Genomic DNA, 19,829 nt, shown 5'->3' with positions numbered 1-19,829 from the left:
AGATTCATCTATGTTACTGAGTTTATTTGTAGTCCATCCTTTTCATGGCTGAGTAATATTGTTTTGTATGAATATACCCCAGTTCTGGCTATGCTATTTTGCCAACTCTAAAAATAAGGAGACTCTTTACTATGAGATTTTTTTTTTTTCTTTTTGCATGCCTGGATGAAATATGAAGGATGATTTTAACTTTTTATTTCATTTTATTTAACAAACTTTCATTGAGTGCTTTTAGAGGCCAAATACTATGCTCAATGAAGAGGATACAAACCTGTGTAAATCCCCAGCTGCCTTCCTAAGTTACAGTCCAGTTGAATGAGAAAAAGACAGTTGTGTTGTTCCAATGTGATGGAAACCACATGATTTTAAACAGCCAGCTTAAGAACTTGCTAAAATGTCAAAATTTGGAATATCAAAGCATCCAGAGGCCAGTAAGGGAATCTCATACCACAAGAGAGGCTGGGAGGTGAGAACCAAGGCTACTGGCTTGTGTCCCCACCCACAGCCTAGATGTACTCTTTCCAACTGCCACAATAGTTCATTTTAGCATGAAATGGGAACTTGATTTTGATATGATCAAAGAGACTCCCTCTTGCTACCCGTTGTGAGTCAGGAAGCCCAAACTAAAAATACTTGAATTTTGCAAGCCTTGAAACATTTCTTACTTTTGTGTTTCCCTTTGAACTACAGGGAACTAGGTTGGAGCCCACAGAGGACAGTGAAGGCACTGGGATGTTCCAGTAGAGAGGTTAGCAGACTGTCCCACTGCTCAGCAACTTGGCAGCCTGGAGGAGATAGTCCTGGGGCCTAGGCTCCTGGAGAACTACACTTCCCAGGATCACTTGCGGCCCGCAGCGCTGGAGAGGGCGTGAATGCTCAGAGCCTGCCCACTGATTTCCAAGCGGCTAAAGACACGCTTGCCTGATTGGAGAACGCTGCCGCGATGCATCCCGGATCTTGTAGTACAGCGTGTGTCTAGGGCAAGGTTCTTTGTGATTCGAGGAGCGGGCTCCGCGCTCCAGGCGCGCCTCCGCGAGGCCGCTTTGGACTGCGCGCGCGTGCGTAGCGCCCGAGGGGCCGTCCGGTGCCTCCATGGGGCGGGGCGGTTGGTTCCGCGTCGTCACCGCCTTCCTGCCCCGCCCCTCGCCGTGCCGGGCCGCCCCTCCTTCCTGGAGCCACAGCTGAAGCAGCGGCAGCAGCGGCGGCAGCGGGGTGGTGGGCGGCGAGTGGCCCGCGCGACACGCGCTGACCCGGACCCTATGCGGTGACTCGCGCGGCGCAGGCGCCTCTTGCCCCGCCGGCGGGGCTTGGGCTTCCCGCGGCGGGATGTTCTCCCGAAGGAGCCACGGGGATGTGAGGAAGTCCACCCAGAAGGTGCTGGACCCCAAGAAGGACGTGCTGACCCGCCTGAAGCACCTGAGGGCGCTGCTGGGTGAGGCGCCCCTCGGGAGTCGGAGTCGGGGCGCAGGCGTCGGGACACCTGCCAGGCGCGGGCCGGGGGCTGGGAAGCCGAGGGTGTGGCGGGGGCTGGGGGTGCGTCCGACCCTCTTCTGGTCTGGCCTTGTTCCCCCTGAGCGGGCAGCCTGGCCCTCGATCACTGCCCCGTCGCCCTCGAGTGTAAACTTACCCCAGATAATCACCGGGTAACCTCGGGACTGGGCACAACCGTGACTGTTCTCTCCCCAGCAGTAAGTGGATCCCAAGTGGTCATCGCACAGGTGCATTGAACTGTCATCTCCCCTCCCATTTTTCATTTCTGGTGTTTGAGGCTGAGACCCCAAGTGGTCCCAGCACAGACTTCACTGAACTGCCTTCTCTTTCGCTCCCTCCCCCACCCGCCGCGCTTTTACATTTTTATTTTTACTTTTGAGTAAGTCCTCAAATAGAATGAGACTCCTAGTGGTCTCAAGATAAATGCAACTGTCATCTCTCTTCCCGTACCCCTCTTTTAAAATTTGTCTTTTTTTTTTGGGTCTGATTGCTTCAGTTTCTTTGTGTCCTTGGGGTGAAGGGGGTTCCTCGTGTCTGCACGGAGGGAGGGGTAGTTATACTGGGTTCAAGGAGGCAGCTGCCTCTTTATTGCCAGTTTGACAATGACGATTATTTGCCTTCTTCCGTTTTTATGAACTACTGGGGGAGGTTCTTTGGAGCCCAGGTGGACCTGCAATTGACCTGTGATGAATTTCACCTTTTGGGTGTGAAATGACCACAAGCCTTCCTGTCACCTGCTGCCATGTGATTTGTAGCTTGTTTGCTGGACTGTTTTGCTTTCTATTGTATTACCTCCTCCTTCTTAACTTTTGTTTGGGACAAAATTACCTTGCAGTCTAGAGACAGAACTTATCTTTTGTGTTTTGGGGGCCAGAGAAAAGGACACCTTGTGTTTCTTATAAATGTCTTTTTTATTCTTAAAATGAAAAAAATTCCTGATTTTAGGCATATAGTCTTAATGTGTGTATAATCTGAGGAAATATTGCATAGATTTCATCTTATATGTGAGCATCTTAGATCAAGATCTTGTTTCTGAGATTAAAAGTTGCTAATTATTGCTATTTATACTCTTGAAGTATCTCTCTAAGGAGAGGAAAAAGCAAAAACAATCAACAGCACACCTGGTTTTGCTAAGTGAAGTTACTGACAATCTCACAGTCCTTGAGATTACACTCTCTTTTCATTTTGGAATAAAATGTAAATTAGTTACTGTTAGAAGGATTAGTTTTCAAGACCTTTGAAAGAAATGCGATGTTCTTGGTTAACTGAACTTTCTACTTCCTGTAGTAAAATACCAGACATACACAGTTGGCATTGTGTGTGAGTTCTTAGTAGTGACTGATTAACACCTAGTGCAAGGACATTTTTGATAAAGAAGAATTGAGCAGTATTTGATACTTTGGGACTTTTTTTGTGATAGTGAACTTAAAGTTTTGTTTTCTCCAAATCTACAGGATTAAGTTGACTACATTTTGTCAAGTCAGAATCAATTAAACCTAGATCAGTTTGTTTTCTTAGAGATACACAGTAGGTTGTTACCATTCTGAGCAAGTAGTTTTCAAGGCTGTGTATTTGTGGTTGCACTTTAAAGTGTGTGTCTTTATTTTGAGGAACTTTCTTCTATCATTTTATTGAGCTCATTATGACCGCAGTTTTGTAATATGGAGAAGTTCTTTGATATTTCCGTAGATGTATGTTGTTTCTTGTTGATGCATTTCTTTGTTGAACGGCACAACTTACTTTTTTACTGAGCTCCTATTATTCTTAGGGACTTGACTTTTGTAAATGTGTCTGTGGAATTCTTGTCATAATGTTTAATATAAACTTTTGTAGCAAGTGTGGTTTAAAGAGGAAAGAAAAATAGTACATTAATGCACTAGTTCCTACCATATTGAACACTGTATTTGTTTGCTACTTTAAGAAAAAAAGGCATCTTGGGCCTCCCCGGTGGCGCAGCGGTTGAGCGCTGGGTTGCGAAGCTGCCCGCAGCCTCTGCAGCGCCGGTTCGATCCCCGGCTGCTCCCCGGCCACCGGAGAAGGGTCCCACATGGCGCGCAGACCTCTCCTGCCGCCCGCTGCTCCCCTCAGCAGTGTACTTCGGTCCTTCTGCCTGCTCTGCTCCCAGCTCTGGCTCTGGTGAATTCTCTCACCCTCCCGCGCTTCTGACTGTACCCAGTGCATGTATAAACAAACAAATAAATAAATAAACATTAAAAAAAAAAAAAAAAGAAAAAAAGGCATCTTGAACTAAAGCATAGAAATTAGCCAGATCAAGAAAACTATTTGAAGGAGATGAAGACACATTATTATTGTATTTTTATTTGTATATTTATATACTACTTTGCTTTTCCATGTATTTTATCTTCAAATATAATAAAGATGTTATTTTTACATACTAAATGATACTATTGACCTGGCTTTGCAGTCTTTCAGCTACATGACTTTTGGTTAATTATTTAACCTATCTTTGGACCTCAGGTACTTTACTCTGTAAAATGGGTATCATAATGTCTGCCCAATAAAGGTGTGATCTATAAATTACTCTAGCTTGGATTAGGCATTTAACTTAACGGTTTCCTCTCCCTTTGCTTATCTTTCATCATTAACAGGATAGGGTAAGTCTGATAAATAGTCCCCGTTTTCTTATTTTGGTAATTGTGATGGATTCATTTTCTTTTCATAAAAGTTATTATTTAAGACTACTGACTGAGAAACACAATTAGCTGTGAGAATAGTATTTCTTAACATCATGGTAATTACAGTTAGATTTGCTTAGCTATTTTGCCTTGACTATATTATAGATAGGCTGCTGTTATTAACTTGATTTGATAGAGTGGGGAAATTGAGACATAGGCAGGCCTTACAAGGGGGGTAGCCATGTATTAAATGGTTTATGTATATTAATTAGAAGAAAAGAGAACTGTTGGGTCTCTTGACTTCCAGTTTTCCCTACACTGTTGAAATCATCATTGGGAAAGTAAATGAGTAAACAAAACAGAAACAAAAGACCCTACTGTGTATTGCTGTGTTGCTCCAGCCAAGATTCCATATCTAATTAAAAGTTGAATGCCTATTTTAGGTCACAAAATAGAAGTGGCATTGCTATAGCAAGAACAAGCATAAAATAATAGTAAATGTATAGTGCGTTACATAATTAGGTAGTGACTTGTATGGTAGACTGCATTGTGGTGTTTCAAGGGGTAAAAAAAGATCATTAAGAATGGCACAAAGGTCTTTTTTCCCCAATATTATTTATACTTTTATTACAGGAAGTCAAATGCCCCCCAAATATATCCTTTTTTAAAATTTAATTTTTTAAAAATATTATATCATTGCAAATTTTTGGACAGTATTTGCAGCATTTAATTTCTCCCCACAGGTGTAGTCTCCATACTTCTACCACCATAGCCCCCTTGATCCATCATCATAGTCCTTTGTGCTCTTTCCTCTTCTGCTCTCCTCCTCTAGTTTCCCCTCCTGTATTCCCCGGATCTATGGTCAGCTTGCAAGTTTTGTCTTTTTCCTGACCCTTTGTTTGATTTCTCTATAGTTCTCATATAATTGAACCCATGCTATATTTCTTTTTCCTTCTGATTTATTTTATTTAGCATAATCCCTTCCAGCTCATCCATGTTGCTGCAAATGGCATGAGTTTATCTTTTCTGATTGCTGAGTAGTATTCCATTGTGTGTATATACAGCATCTTCTTGATCCAGTCATCTGCTTTTGGGAACTTAGACTGTTTCCATATCTTGGCTATTGTAAATAGGAATGGCACAAAGATCTTGAAGAAGGTTTTAGACATGTTGGGCCCTGAAAAATGGTTAGACTAACTCTGTCCAATAGAAATATAATGTGAGCCACAGGTGTAATTTTAAATTTTCTACTGGCCATGTTTTAAAAAGTAAGAAACAGGTGAAACTAATTTTAATAACATTTTACTTAACTCCATATATCTAATAGTATATCGACAGGTAATATAAAATTTTCTTTTACATTTTTTATGCCAAGTGTTTGAAATCTTGTGTGTATTGTACACTTACAATGCAGACTAGCCAAGTTTCAAGGAGTTAGTAGCCATTTGTGATTAGTGGCTGCATACTGGATAGAGCAGGCTTAGATTTTGAAAAAGTAGAGGGGGAAAGCAATCTGCCCAAGGGAAGACGGAGAGCCGGTGGTGAAAATAGACATGGCAGTGATGTAGGAGGGTGGGGAACACCAGCCTGCTTCTTCCTCCTGTCCAGTGTGGGAACTGTGAGTGTACTATTGGATAGGGTGCTAGAAACCTTGCCCCAAGGGTGACGAGTAAGATTAGTGACTACGGTACTACATTGCCAGGGAGAGAAGAAGGGCAGTGAGTTGGGCTGGGGTGGTGTATGGAAGAAAAGTACCCAGCAGAAGCTGATGTAGGTTGGAGGCGAGATCAGAAAGGACTTTGTTTGCCTGAGTTGGAAGTTTAGATTTTATCCTAAAAGAGGTGAGAGGTCCTGCTTTCTTGGGGAATTCTTAACAGGTCCAAATGATAAGATTTGAGAACTACTACTCCGGTCAGCAGGGTCATGAAAATTGAACTGGGGGTAATGAGAATGTTAGGGGGAAAAGGATGTCCCAAAGCAAATTCCATATAGGCTTTGTGGACTCCACCCCCACCCCAGGTCAAAGCCAAAGACACTGGGAACTCCAAATCCCATCACCACCAAAGGGAAGGTGGCTGGGACCTGAGGGTGGGGTTAAGCAGCCAGGTTGATATAAAAGGCAGACACGTGGGCTTTGGGACTCTCTCCATTTTTGGGCTCTCAGCCAGCTCACAGCGTCCGGTCAGCTCTGAGAGTGACTTTGGGTTTCCAGGTCGTCGGATCGGGTAGGACGCATTAAAGACTTTATTTCCCTATTTTCTCCCTGAGTTGCACATTTTCCTTATTTCTTTTTTTCTTGTAAATAAACCTTTTATTAACCCTTTTGCGTGTGTCTGTAGTAGAGTATTCATAAGTCCCTTTAAAGCGCGTGGGTCAGGAACCCGTTTAATATCGGGGTTGCTCTGTAACAGCTTGGCGTCCAACGTGATTTGCAAGTTTCACCCGTGGTTGTACAACTCAGGGAAAAAATAGGGAAATAAAGTCTTTAATGCGTCCTACCCGATCCGACGACCTGGAAACCCAAAGTCACTCTCAGAGCTGACCGGACGCTGTGAGCTGGCTGAGAGCCCCAAAATGGAGAGAGTCCCAAAGCCCACGTGTCTGCCTTTTGTATCCACCTGGCTGCTTAACCCCACCCTCAGGTCCCAGCCACCTTCCCTTTGGCGGTGATGGGATTTGGAGTTCCCAGTGTCTTTGGCTTTGACCTGGGGTGGGGGTGGAGTCCACAAAGCCTATATGGAATTTGCTTTGGGACATCCTTTTCCCCCTAACAAGAAGACTGGCGCCAAATCTGTTATAGGACAGGGAGAGGGGCAGCCCAAACCCCGCAAACCTGCCTATTCTAAATGGGTTCTGCCATCCGCCGTATCAACACAAAACATATGAGACTTTAATGGGAAGGAACTAATAAAACTAGGAAACAATACAGGTAAGGCAAAGAGTCTAGTTTTTAAATGAAGCACCCAAAGTTACCCATCCCCTCGTGGGTAAAAGTCCATCCAAATGGGATTGGCCCAGAGCAAAGCCACAAAGTCTGCCACAAGTCTAAAGCATCTTCCAGTGGGGACCCACAGCAAAGGGTCAGAAATAACCAGACAAGCCCGGAAGGAAAAGAGCAAAATCAATATCAAGATAAAAACTGCCGTTGTCACCTCCCCATGGGTCTCACCCACATCTGTGTCACCCAGTCTACGACCAAAAGACAAGCGCAGTTTCTTCACGTGTCTCTAGGCTCCATGCGCCTCCTCCAGGTCTCCTGGCTCCATCCTGCTTCCTTCCTCAGTCTCTTCTGTAGCTTCTCCTCTTCCTGCTCAGCTCCACCCTCCCTTGGGTGGGGCAGGGAACCTCCCCCTTTCCTGGAGACCACCCTGTTGCAATAGAACAAATGATGAGGTCCTGAAATAAGAGACACTGGTCATTCATTTGGGGGCAGAGGGATTAAAAAGGTGTTGTGTAGGAGGAACTAGTGATTCTCTGTGAAGTAATGATAGTGAGGTTTGCAGCAGCTGGGGGAAGAATGATTAATCTAAAGGACAAATTTGGGAACAGAGGTCACAGGTAAGTCAAATTGGTCACAGTAGTGTTCAGACCAAATATTTGGAACTAGAGAGGAGAAAATAGTTTTGTACAAATGGTCTATATATTGATAGAGCAAAATGGTACATTTTGGTATAATTTCTTTTGTGCATCTTTTACTTTAAGAGACAAGTTCAATTACAATTTCAAATATTGCCTTTTAAAAACTTTTTTACTGGCATTTCCCTATATTTTGTTCATCTCATTTTTATTCACTGCAGACATTTATTGAGACTACGTGCCATAATTTAATTTCCTATATTGCTCCCCCCCCGCCCCCCTCTTTCTCGTTCCTCTCATATAATTACTGCTATAAACACCTTGGGTAGCAGCTTTCCTGTATTCTGTTTATTTCCCTAAAACAGAGTAGGTTCTCCTGGAGTCATATTGTTTGAACTTTTTATGACTCTATTCACAGTGCTTTCCTGAGTGTTGCTCCTGTTGGCTCAGCTAGCAGCAAGGATTGAGACTGCCATTTCCATTGTAGTCTGACTACCAATAAACACATTTTTATAGTTTGATAATTGGTGGTAAGAGGGAGGATGGGCGTGTTGTGGTAAGAGGGAGAATGGGCGTGTTATGGTTAGAGCCAGAGAAGAGGAGATTCTGGCTAATGAGTAGGAAAGATGTGTTTGCGGCTACTGGTGTCAAATTTGGAGAAAAGGCAGGATCCAAGTGGAAATATCTGTGAGCTTCTTCGACATGGGGTCTAGAGCTTAATGACAAGATGGAATGCTATGATATGATTGTTTTATTATTGTCAGGAGCTCACTCTTCCCACAACCTATGATGAAGATAGTGTGACTACCCCCAGCCTATATGAGGAAACTGAGGGTCAGCAAGGTTAACTACTTGTTTACTAGCTCCCAGCTGATAAGTAGCTGAACCGGGATTCATTACAAAGCCCACTTGTGCTGCTTCTAGTTATCTGACTCAAAGGCATATTTACATATCAGAAAACCTATTTACCCATCAGGATGAATGTTAACATATAAACAAAAGCTTTTTTTTTTTGCTTGCCTCCTCAAAATGTTGTTAGGACTTTTGTCATTCTCTTTCTGGCCTGTTTGACTATATACTTCTAGGAAGATTTAAGGCTGTGTTTGATTTGAACATTGTAGAAGATAAAAACACAAAAAAACACTACTCCTGTGTTTTCTTCATTGGCCTTTCCATGCCCTTGGAAGGCATAGCAGGTGGTAAGATATTTGCATGGACATTAGTACCACGTGGACATGCTACAACTAAAACAAAGCTGGGAGGTGTAATTTCAGGCTCTTCAGGCTGCCCTCCAGTGATCTCTTTCAGGTGACCTTGTTTGAAGCAGAATGATTTTACCATAATAACGTCTTTGCTAATTTTTCATTAGTTACTAACATTTTACATTCATAACCTCTAGAAGTTAAAATGAACTTTGGACAAATAGATGTAACACAAGTACACCATCCCTGCTTTTAGTGCTTGAGTGTGTCTACACTACTGATGTGAGAAAGCAGCTACTTCTTATTCCTTCTCTGCAGCCCCTGAGAGAGAGAGAGAGAGAGAGAGAGAGAGAGAAGGGGAGGGGAGGGGAGAGGAGAGAGACTCTACTTATTCCTTCCTCTCTCCAGCCCCTGGCAAGAGAGAGAGACAGAGACAGAGAGAGACAGAGACACAGAGAGAGAGGGACAGAGACAGAGAGGGAGGGAGGGAGTGTGTGTGTGTGTGTGTGTGTGTGTGTGTGTGTGTGTCTTGAACCAGCTGGTGCTTTTTTTTCCCCCTTAATTATTCTGCTTTACCAGAATGGTATTATCTGTTAAGTATATTTGTACTAATCAGGAGTATTGGTTGTAAGTAGCAGAAACCTGGCTCAAACTAAGTAGCAAAGGAGGGGATTTAATGACACGTAACTAGTCTAGGTATGACTTTAGGTATGGCTGTTGACAGGGATGTAAATGGTATACTGGGTAGTCGCCCACTCTCACATCCACTCACTTTTTCCACCTACTGCCTTGGTGGAACATACTCTTTATTTTTGTTTTAAACATTTATTTTATTTATGTGTATATGAAATGGGTTGCAGGCTAGAGGTATGGTGGGTGAAAGGACTCACCAGAGAAAGAGTGGGGAGCAGAACAGGCAGATCTACTGAAATACACCGCTGAGGGGAGCAGCGGGCGAGACAGGAGAGGTTTGCTGCTCCATGTGGGTTGCTCTCTGGAGATCCAACTCATGTTGCAGCAGCTGGCAATACCTTGATAGCACTGTGTCTTTAACCCCTGTGCCACCAGGGAGGCCCAGTGGAACATACTCTTTTCCATTCTTGGTTTTGTGTGTGTTTGCTTCATTCTCAGGCTGACTCTTCCAGGAACAGTAGAGATGGTCCTTGACAGGTAGAAACCCATGAGAAGAGTGTGATTCCCTCCTCTAGGTCCCATGAGTTCTTGAGAGTACTCTGACTGGCCCTGTTGGGTCATATGCTTATCCCTGTACCAGTTGCTAGGTGAGGAAGATGAGGTATTCTGATTGGTGGCCTGAATTACTAACCTTTTTTCTGTACAGTGAATCTCACTCTGGCTTATATATTTCTGAGAAAGTAGTTCTGAAAAGGCATTCTGACTCATTCCCACACAAACAGCACTGCTTATATTACTGCCCATGCCCATGAATGCCACATGGTGATGTTCATTGACTTTTGTGTTAATATTAGATCACTGAGAAAGCCTTAATTGTCATTTTCTAAGTTCTGCTTAAGACAATGGAAATTATACTTGAGTATATATCTAATTTGAGGGAAGGGTTAACCTTTTAATAAATGGACTGAGTATTCTTTGAGTTTGCTACGTTAGACAATATGCATTGTTTTTAAGTCATTCCACACTGAGTGCCTACTGTTTTCCAAATGAAGTTCCAACTTCATGTGATTTTCATTCTATTAGAATGATGGACAATAAGTAAATTAAGAAACTTAAATATGATGTAATTTTACATAATGAATATAGAAAGATGAAGCACATCTTCATCTTTGTGAGTGTGTGAGTGTGTTTGTGTGTGTTTGTCTGTCTAGGTAGGGCCCAGGGAAGGCCTCTCTAGAAGAGGTTTGGAACCAAGACCCAGGTTAAGCAGGGAGAGCTTTGCAGTTATTTTGGGGAATGGTATTCCAAGCAGAGGGAACAGTAACTGCAAAGACTGAGTCATGCATAGGTTTGGGACTCTCAGAAATTTATAGAGTTGGAGGAGAGAGGGAGGGGGAAGTGTACAGGGGTGGTAGAGAAGAAATAAGGATAAGACTAGGTGGAACTTGAGGGTCTCAGCGCGGATTTAGGATTTTTCTGTAAGATAAGATGTGTGGCGTCACAGAGAGTCTATAAGCAAGGAATGGCTAGATTTGACCTTTAAATTTGGCCTTTAGGTTTAAAAAGAATCACTCTGGCTCCCACTTAAAGGATGAGCCTTCCAGGGATTCATTTTCTGATCACAGCTTGCTTTATAAAGAAACTTTTCTTTGGCTTACTTTATGAAAAGTCAGATCCTTTACCCTAAAACTGAACAGTGACTGTGACCGACAAAAGAAAAGGGAAGAGAAAGAAGTGGTATATAAGGCTGAACGTGGCAGACACAGGTTTTGAGGGAGGTGGGGGCATCATTATCTGTGTCTTATTGCAACAGCAGACCAATAGGATGGGATAGCTAGGGTGCATGGGTCATGTAATGGGACCCACACAGTGACTGGAACTTTGTAATCACCAAGGTGGCCCTCTGTGTAATTTCAAATTCTAGAAAGAAGCAAAGAACAGAAACATTAGAAAGTGCCCCTGATATTGACAAAAAATGGAGATGTGTCAATGACTGGAAAAGAATTAGCACAGGAAAATGTTGATGGGTCAGTACAATATTAATTTATTTATATAAGTGATTGTAAAAGACACCAAATGCTAAAAATTGACTCCATTTCAGGTCTGGCAAAATTAGGATTCTCACTTGTGCTTTACATTGTTTCTTACTGGATCGGCCTGAGGGAGCCTTGGTCTTTGGCTTAATGTTAATTGAAAAGGCATGTGATTTTTATGAACCAGTATTGCTGAGTGTGCTATGAAAGAGATTCTGTTCTGACTGTTGATAATCAGTGCCAGGTTTAAACAGAAAGAGGAAAAGTTGACTTATGTGAGCTGTGGCTATGAGGGCTTGTGAGTCAATCTTACCATGATTGGAAATTTCATCACCTTTTTGCCTTCAAAGACATTCCTCATTTGCTTGTTACTACTCAGTGTAAGTTAGTGAATGGCTGGACAGAGACAGGTTCTTCCTGTTTGATTCTACTATTTTTCTATGCTTTTCAGTAAATGACGACTAGAGAAACATAATTCTCCTGAAAGACACAAAACTCCTCTATAACTAGATCATTGCATTGTGAACAATGTATGTGTTACTATGGAAGAAACTTAATTGGAGTTGTTGAACGGAAGAACTTTAAATTGTTTGCTGTTTTTAGGACATTTTTGTCTTGGTAAGGATGTTATTTTTATATGTTATTTGGGTCTTGCATGTTCTTCAATGTTGAAAAGTAAGACAATTTTGGAGATAATTATCGCTTGCTATTATGTCTTGTGTAAGTTGTTCTTTTCTTTTTTATGGTAAATACTCAAGACTTTGAAAACAGTCTTTCCAAAACATCTGGCAGCTTTTTTTCCCCCCAAAATGAGGAAATGGCTTTATATTTTCCTGGTTATAAAATCTACATACTCATAAACATTTGAATAAAATGAATAAGCCAAAAATATTTTAAATATGAAAAAGTTCTTTAAATTCTGTAAATTTTTGATATCATTGTTAAAATTTTAGCAAGCATGCTTTCTGTGCTTGCTCTTTCTTATGTGCATTCTCTTTTCTTTTCTCACCCCCTATCCCCCGTCTTGTGCACATTCGTACACAAGCACAGTTTTACATGAAAAGTCATTATACCTGGTCTCACACCCTATTTTTGACTTTGCATTGCTTCTTTTCACATCAGTAAGTGAAGACTTTACATGCATTTTTCCACATCAGTAATGAAGTGTTGCATAATACTTAAGTGGTTATGTCATATTCCATTGAACTCATATAACAAATCATCCACCACCCGTTCTTCAGGTTGTGAGTTTCAGACCTTTCCATGCTGTCAGCAGATTGTAACCTTGGAGGGAGAAGAGTGGCTGTCCAGCAGTCAGAAGGGCCTTTGGTTTCTACTGTGAGAGATACTTCACTGTGACAATGTTTGTGGGTGCTGATGTAACGGGGACAATATGATGATTTTTCTGGAGGTAAAAACAGCCCCATGGAGAGAGCCACCTCTGTATCTGCTGAGTTAATTTCATAGAAAGGCCACCCTGTGCTAACCTGTCCAGAAGGAAGGTCATTCTACTTGCAAGCTGGCTCCAGTGTCCTAAATTAATCAACTCCTCCATCCTTTTTTTTTTTTTTTTTTTTTTTTAGATCTGGTAACTATTTAGTTCTGTGATATCTACCATATCTCTTATGTAAAATCAATCTCTTAAAATCAATTGAACTTTCAGGTATGCGGGCCTGAACTTCCTCCATCACTTTCTGTTAATATTAGACTTAATTAGGTGAGCAGTGTGGGAGCCTGACTCCCTCGGTTGAGTCCTGGCAGTGACCTAAACCTCAGTGACCCTCCTCCTGGTGATAAGGACAGTGCCCAATTCCCATCTAGAGGATTAATTGATTAATATATATAAAGTTCTTTTATAAGCCGTTGTTATAATTAATAATTATGTGACATAAGCAAGATGGTTCTTTCTACCCTTATTACCCCTTTTCTGCTTCCTCAGTTGTTGAAAATGGAGGGGTAGAGAGGTTCCCATTCATCCCTTCTTTACCCATTATAATTTCTCTATTTCCCTGCTAAGTGGTTTTGACTGTAATATAGTGTACCACCAGTTCAGATCAAGAAGAATGGAAGCAATTGTGCATTGACTTAAAAGTCTGGGGAAACTTGATTCCTAGTAAAGGAATAAATATATTAAAATATATGTAAAACACATTTGATTTGAACAATATAGTTGCAGGTTGTGCTTTATTATATAGTTACTAGATAACTGTTAGCAACAAAATTTTAGAGTCTGCATTTGAGAAATGTGAAAGAAATGTTTAAAAATAAAATAGCTCTACTTTTAAAAATGTCACTAGATATTTGGAATATATTTTTATATCGACTTTCATTTACATATAAACTATCATTCCTAGGTAACAAAGTGTTAATGTCTGATTTCTAAGATTTTTTCTTTTTACTTTTAGTTTACTTATAGGTATAAAGAAAATGAAAATAATACATCTTATGAAATACAATGAGATAAATATAATTTTTCTGACTTTTTCAATTATACTACTATTTGTTTCTTATTCTACTGTCAGCTTTTATTTTAGTATCTAGAAGGTCATTTTTGCTCACAGGTGACAGAAAATTCAAATATAAATGAAAATGATAAGGAATTATTTTCCTCCCATAAAAAGTAATCCCAAGGCAGGGCCGTCCCAGGGTCAGCTAAGTGATACCAGCAGTTCAGTGATACCAAGAGTCCAGACTCTCCACCTCCTTATTTTGATGTCCTTAGTATGACAGGTTTGTCCTTAAGGTGACAAAATGACTGGAGGCATTGCAGGCATTGCACTCAGATAGAACACTGCCCAGCGGCAGGAAAAAGAGAAACACTTCTTTGCGTCTCCTTAAAAACAATGAATCTTTTTCCAGATGTCTCCATCAGATTTTCTCCCATTTCTTATTGACTAACTTTGTGTCACAAGCTTGAGCCTAAAAAAATCACTGGCAAGGAATATGTTGCCACCGTCATTGGCTCAGCAGCATCAGATTCCATCCTCTGGGGCTGGGGACAAGCCAGCCTCCCTGAAGGACTGACTTTGTGGAAGAGGATGATCCTTGAACAAATGTGGGCTCTGTTAGGGAAGGAAAGGGATCTGTGAGAGAATATGAGGTGAGGCTGGGGGGACGTCACAGTGTCTGCTCCAGCCCACTCTTTTGAGTTTAAGTGCTATGCAGCAGAGCCCTTATATATAGGGCCAGAGCCTTTCATCTGCTACATAAGTTAGTATTTCCATCTAAATGAAGATCTTGTACTTGCATATAATCAGTACAGGAGACCTCTTTAGGTCTGTATGTATCAATAGATGTATTTTTCAGATGTGAATTTCTCTTTAATAATGATGATGATAAAAGTGTTATTTCCCAATGAAGCATGTCCAACATACCCTCTGTTTTATGACTAGATTGCCTGTTTTATGACTAGATTGCTGAGTCTTAAAAGAACTTCATTGTATGTATATTTCCTCCTCACCTGCTGAGCCTCAGGCCTTTTACCTGCCTTTGGCGTAGTTTTGCACACACACAAGGTATTGGCTGGAGTCAGGAAAAGGAATCCCTGCCTGCATTCTGGTGCATATGTTTCATTGTTGACAGAAAGTTCCTGTTGACAGGTAGCCTTAGTTACTTCCATCCATTTTACCTGCTTTTATTTCTTTACCAGGAAGGGCTATGTGTTATACTTGGGGGAATCTCTCCATGGGCTTGCTGTGCCTCATGGCCAGCGAAGCTGCTTTAGTGTGGTAGGTTTCTTCTTCCACACCAGCATTTCCACACTAATGTTACCTAACAAGCCATCCTAAGTCTCAGAAACTTACACAGACTCTTAACAGCAAGTATTTATTTTTCTATCTCAATATTCAATTTTGCTGCTAACTGTAGGTTGTCTGGGGTTGGCTCCATTGTAGGTTGGGTGAGCTTTGCTGCCTGAATTTCCTCCTTTTGCTTGAATCAGCAGCTGCCCTAGGCTTTCCCATCCACTGCCACTTCATTTCTTCTTTTTTAAAATTTATTCATGCATACAAGACCTGGGGTACAGGTCAGAGATGTGGGGGTGGGGATTCACCAGAGACAGAGTGGGGAGCAGAACAGGCAGATCTACTGAAATACACTGCTGAGGGAAGCAGCGGGTGAGACAGGAGAGGTCTGCTGTGCCATGTGGGTTAGCACCCTGGCCAGGGCTTGAACTCATGCCACAATGGCTTGCTTTAGCTTGATGGTGAGCCACCAGAGAGGCCCATTCAGTTGGCCAAAGCAAGTCAAGAGATAAGTCTCAAATCAGTTGGGGGGCTGGGGAAGGGAGGGCTGGTGTGTGTGCATATTTTCTAAAGGTGTGGCTGGAGGGAAGGAATAAATTGTGGCATTTTTACAAAGCATGACAGGTAGAAAGAAGTCAGGGACCTGGACAGTTAAAGGTAAAATCCAGAATGATAGTCACCTTAAAAAATCACACATTACTAATAACATTCCTCCATGTCGATACTTTCTGTCTTGTGTCTGATTATTTTTCCTTGTTTTTACCATTTCAAAATTGTTTTATTAAGTTGTTCATTTCACCTTGAATTCTTATCTCTTTTCCCTATCACCAGTCTGTGACCTTGAGCCATTATCTAGAGAACCTTCATTTATACTTATGTGTAAACTGGGAAGACTCTTAGCCTCAGGAATAATAATGGGGGAGGAGAGGGATGGAGGAGTAAAGTGGGTTGGGAAGATTGTTCCTTACTAGGGAGATGCTGACCTGAATGAACTCGTGGTGACAGCACCCACTGGCATAACTTTTCTCTTTGCTTTGGTGCTTTCCAGGGGCCTGCAGAAGAAGGCTATTATGAGGCTCTTTTCTGATTCTCCCAACTGAAAAGTAGAATTCCTGTCAAAAAGGATTAGGTCTGAAAGGATGTGGTGTAATCCCAATGGTTTTGTGGGTATGTTTATTAGTGTTTACTGCTGTATTGGGATTAAGTGCCTTTTAATAATGGACAGTGTCATGAAGTATATGAATTTCATGAGTCATTGCATGTTATGACTTTCAGAGTAAGTAGGTGAAGCTGGGCTAGTCCCACGTGGTGAGATGGCCTGTGCCAGGAGCTAAGCAATTATAAAACAACTAACATTTATAGAATGCTGACTGACACTCTTTGAGGCCCTTTGTGTATGCTTATTTTATTATCACAGCAGTAGTGCGATATAGGCACCATTGTTAGTACCATTTCTCAGATGTGGAAATGAAGCACAGAGTTTTTAAATAGTTTGTCCAAGATTCTGTACCTTCATGGCTTGAATCCAGGTAGACTACTCCAAAGGTTTTGGCCTCAGCTTTGGCCTATTGCTTTTCAAGTAAATGTCAAGTAAATGTGGAGAAATGTCAACAAGAGATCTAGCTGGACAAAGGGGTGGGAAAGGTAAGTTTTGGTGTGGACATAAAAGACAGTTTTTTTTTTTTTAAAGATTTATTTATTTATGAATACAAAAACTGGGGTGTAAGCTAGAGGTGTTGGGGGGGGGTGAGAGGATTCACCAGAGACAGAGTGGGGAACAGAACTGGCAGACTGATGAAATACACACTGAGGGGAGGAGCAGGCGAGACAGGAGAGGCCTGCTGCGCCATGTGGGTAGCTCCCAGGCTGCTGGGGATCGAACTCATGCTGCAGAGGCTGCGGATAGCTTCACAGTGCTGTGCTTAACCCCTTGTGCCACCAGGGAGGCCCAAATAGACAGTTTTTGAGGTATACTGGGAAAATAATAGAAATAGTTTACTGACTGTTGGTTGTTGGTGAAAGATGATGAGAAATTAAAGGAGACTTATTTTAAAACTTGGGGATGATCCATCCCAGCTCTGTAAAACTATCTGCTGGTTGCTTCCCTGTGGTTAATTTGAGGAAGTACCTCAATTTGAGGTACTTCCTCAAATTAACATGCTAGTGTAAAGCAACATGCTAATGTTTGTGCCAGACATTGAAATCATCATGTCAAAGGCAATTTACAATCTTTGGCTCTGTAGTTCGGGACTTGTCACGATCTCTTCCTTACTGTCTCCCACAAGACTGTGGGGAGATTACCAGAAGCTCCTTCTTAGGGAAACTGGCCTTTTTCCACCTGCACTGGCACTCACTCTCCTCTTGTTTCTTAGGTGTCTTCTTTTCCTCCTGATCTTATTCATCTGGCTTTCCTGCTGATCCCCAAGATAATGACTTATTTCTTTATATTCCTGACCCGATTTCTATTTCTAGTTTTGATTTATCCCCACTTGTCTTTGAGACCTTTTTATGGCTTAGGTTTGAGTCAAATGGCTTGGACAAGAGAATTCTGACCCAAGCCACATATGATTCTTTGCTTTGATCACACATCCCCCTCTACCTAACATGGTTGTGATGGAGGTCAAGTAAAGTAAGGCATGAAGTGTTACATAAATGTATAGGATTATTATTATTCTACCTGTCCCCCCCCCCCCAAGTGGTATATACTCCCTGCTTGATACTCTCATAAGATTGGGTATTGGTGCCTTTTTCATTGCCTATTTGTTTTACCTTCCAGGGCCCTGGGTCTTACTCACTTTGAACATCTTAGCACTTGACACAGGGCTTATTGGGATGGGTAGGGACTCAATAAATGGTTGAATGTATGAAGAATGTCTGTCTAAAAGAAGTTCAATCTTGGAGTCATGCTCTTTTTTTTTTTTTAAGATCTATTTATTTTTATACAAGAGCTGGGGTACAGGGCAGAGGCGCAGGAGGGTAAGAGGATTCACCAGAGACAGAGTGGGGAACAGAACAGGCAGACGACTGAAACTGCTGAAGGGAGTTGAGGGTGCGACAGGAGCGATCTGCTGTGCCAGGTGGGATTCTCGCTGGCTGGCCAGGATCGAACCCTCACTACAGAGGCTGTGGACAGCTTCACAGTGTTGTGCTCAACCCGCTGCGCCATCGGGGAGGCCCTTTTTTTTTTTTCCGTTCTAAACAGTTTTCCTACCATATCCCTTTATGCTTCTTGAAGTTAATCTTGTTATAAAGCAGCCCTTTGATACTTTCTTGTGTTTTTTTATACAGGATGCTGAATTCTAGCGCTGTGGTTTCCTTCCCTTATACAGGATGCTGAATTCTAGTGCTGTGGTTTCCTTCCCAAGATCTGTACTTGCTTTATAAATATACATCTGATGAGTCTTATCTTTTGAAAATAAAGTAAATCAAGGCATCATCCTACATTTTGATTTAGAGATATAAAATTTTTTATATTCTTTGTTGATGCAATTGACAGATATGCATTGAGTACCTCCTGGTACTCAGTATGAAAATCTATTTCTGGGCCTTGGGATACAGCTGTAAATAAAACAGATGAAATTCCTGCCTTTATGCAGGTCCCATTCTAGTGGGAGTGCCAGCTAGTGAAGAGATAAATGTATAAATGAGATAATTTCAGCTAATATGAAGTGCTTTGGAGGGAATCATGTGAAGAGGACTCCCAGACCAGTGAGGAGTCCTCACACATGTAAAGAAACTGGGTATTATGTAGATGTTATGCTACTGTCATTGTGTATTGAATTACCTGGAAGATATCTAATTATTTTGTTAGTGAGTACTTTAAGCTCAGCCTCATCCACAGAAAAGATAGTAAATGGCTGCGGAAGAGGTGATTGTTACTTGTACTTTTGGTTTTAGGAAAGGACCTTAGTCTCTTTGAGGGCACCTCAACCTTAATGAGGATTCTCTTTGGTTGCTGATGTTTGAGTATCTCTGAGGGAGAGAAGGAGGACTGGGGAAGATGGGACGTTCCTGATTTCCCAGCATAACTTTCCTGTGCCATCTTCTTGCATTGGTACTCTAGCAGCCTTGACGACAGAGCAGTTGTTTGCTTGCTTATCGTATTCTCTCTGAGGCCCAGTCACTGGTGAGCAGTCATGCATTCATCTAGTCATCTATCACAGAGCCTATGAAGTGAAAAGGCAGGGTGATGAGATGAAATGCGAAGAGTGGCATACAGGGCACTTTTAGATTTTTTTTGAGGAGGTAATGTGTGCCCCAGTTCTGGAAGATGAAAAGGAATAAGCTATGTGAAGATCTGGAGTTGGGGGCAACATACAAGAGATACCTGAAGTAGGAAACAAGTTTGGAAAGTTTGGGGAATGGGAGAAAATCACATTGGCATGAAGGTGACAGTTGTTATCTAATGGGGGAAATCATGCAGGGCTCTGCAGGGTGTGGTAGAGAGTTTGGATTTTAAGTACTGGAGGCTGTTGGAAGATTTCCGGTAAAAGGATGATATGAGTTGATATACAT

At 41.9% G+C, this 19,829-nt stretch overlaps 1 protein-coding gene across 1 annotated transcript in view; it reads left to right on the top strand.

The window, feature by feature from the left end:
* Positions 1-1,234: 1,234 nt before the first annotated feature.
* Positions 1,235-19,829, top strand: part of RALGAPA2 (Ral GTPase activating protein catalytic subunit alpha 2) — a gene marked incomplete at its 3' end in the record, with an annotated part of 286,220 nt that continues 267,625 nt past the window's right edge. The window contains exon 1 of the mRNA XM_084248454.1: positions 1,235-1,432. Coding sequence (XP_084104580.1) covers positions 1,327-1,432 — 106 coding nt within the window. The 5' untranslated portion in view covers positions 1,235-1,326. The remainder of the gene's footprint in view (positions 1,433-19,829) is intronic.

Source organism: Talpa europaea, assembly GCF_964194135.1.
Source record: "Talpa europaea genome assembly, chromosome: 11".
Lineage (NCBI taxonomy): Eukaryota > Metazoa > Chordata > Mammalia > Eulipotyphla > Talpidae > Talpa > Talpa europaea.
This window is presented reverse-complemented; position numbering and strand designations above follow the sequence as displayed.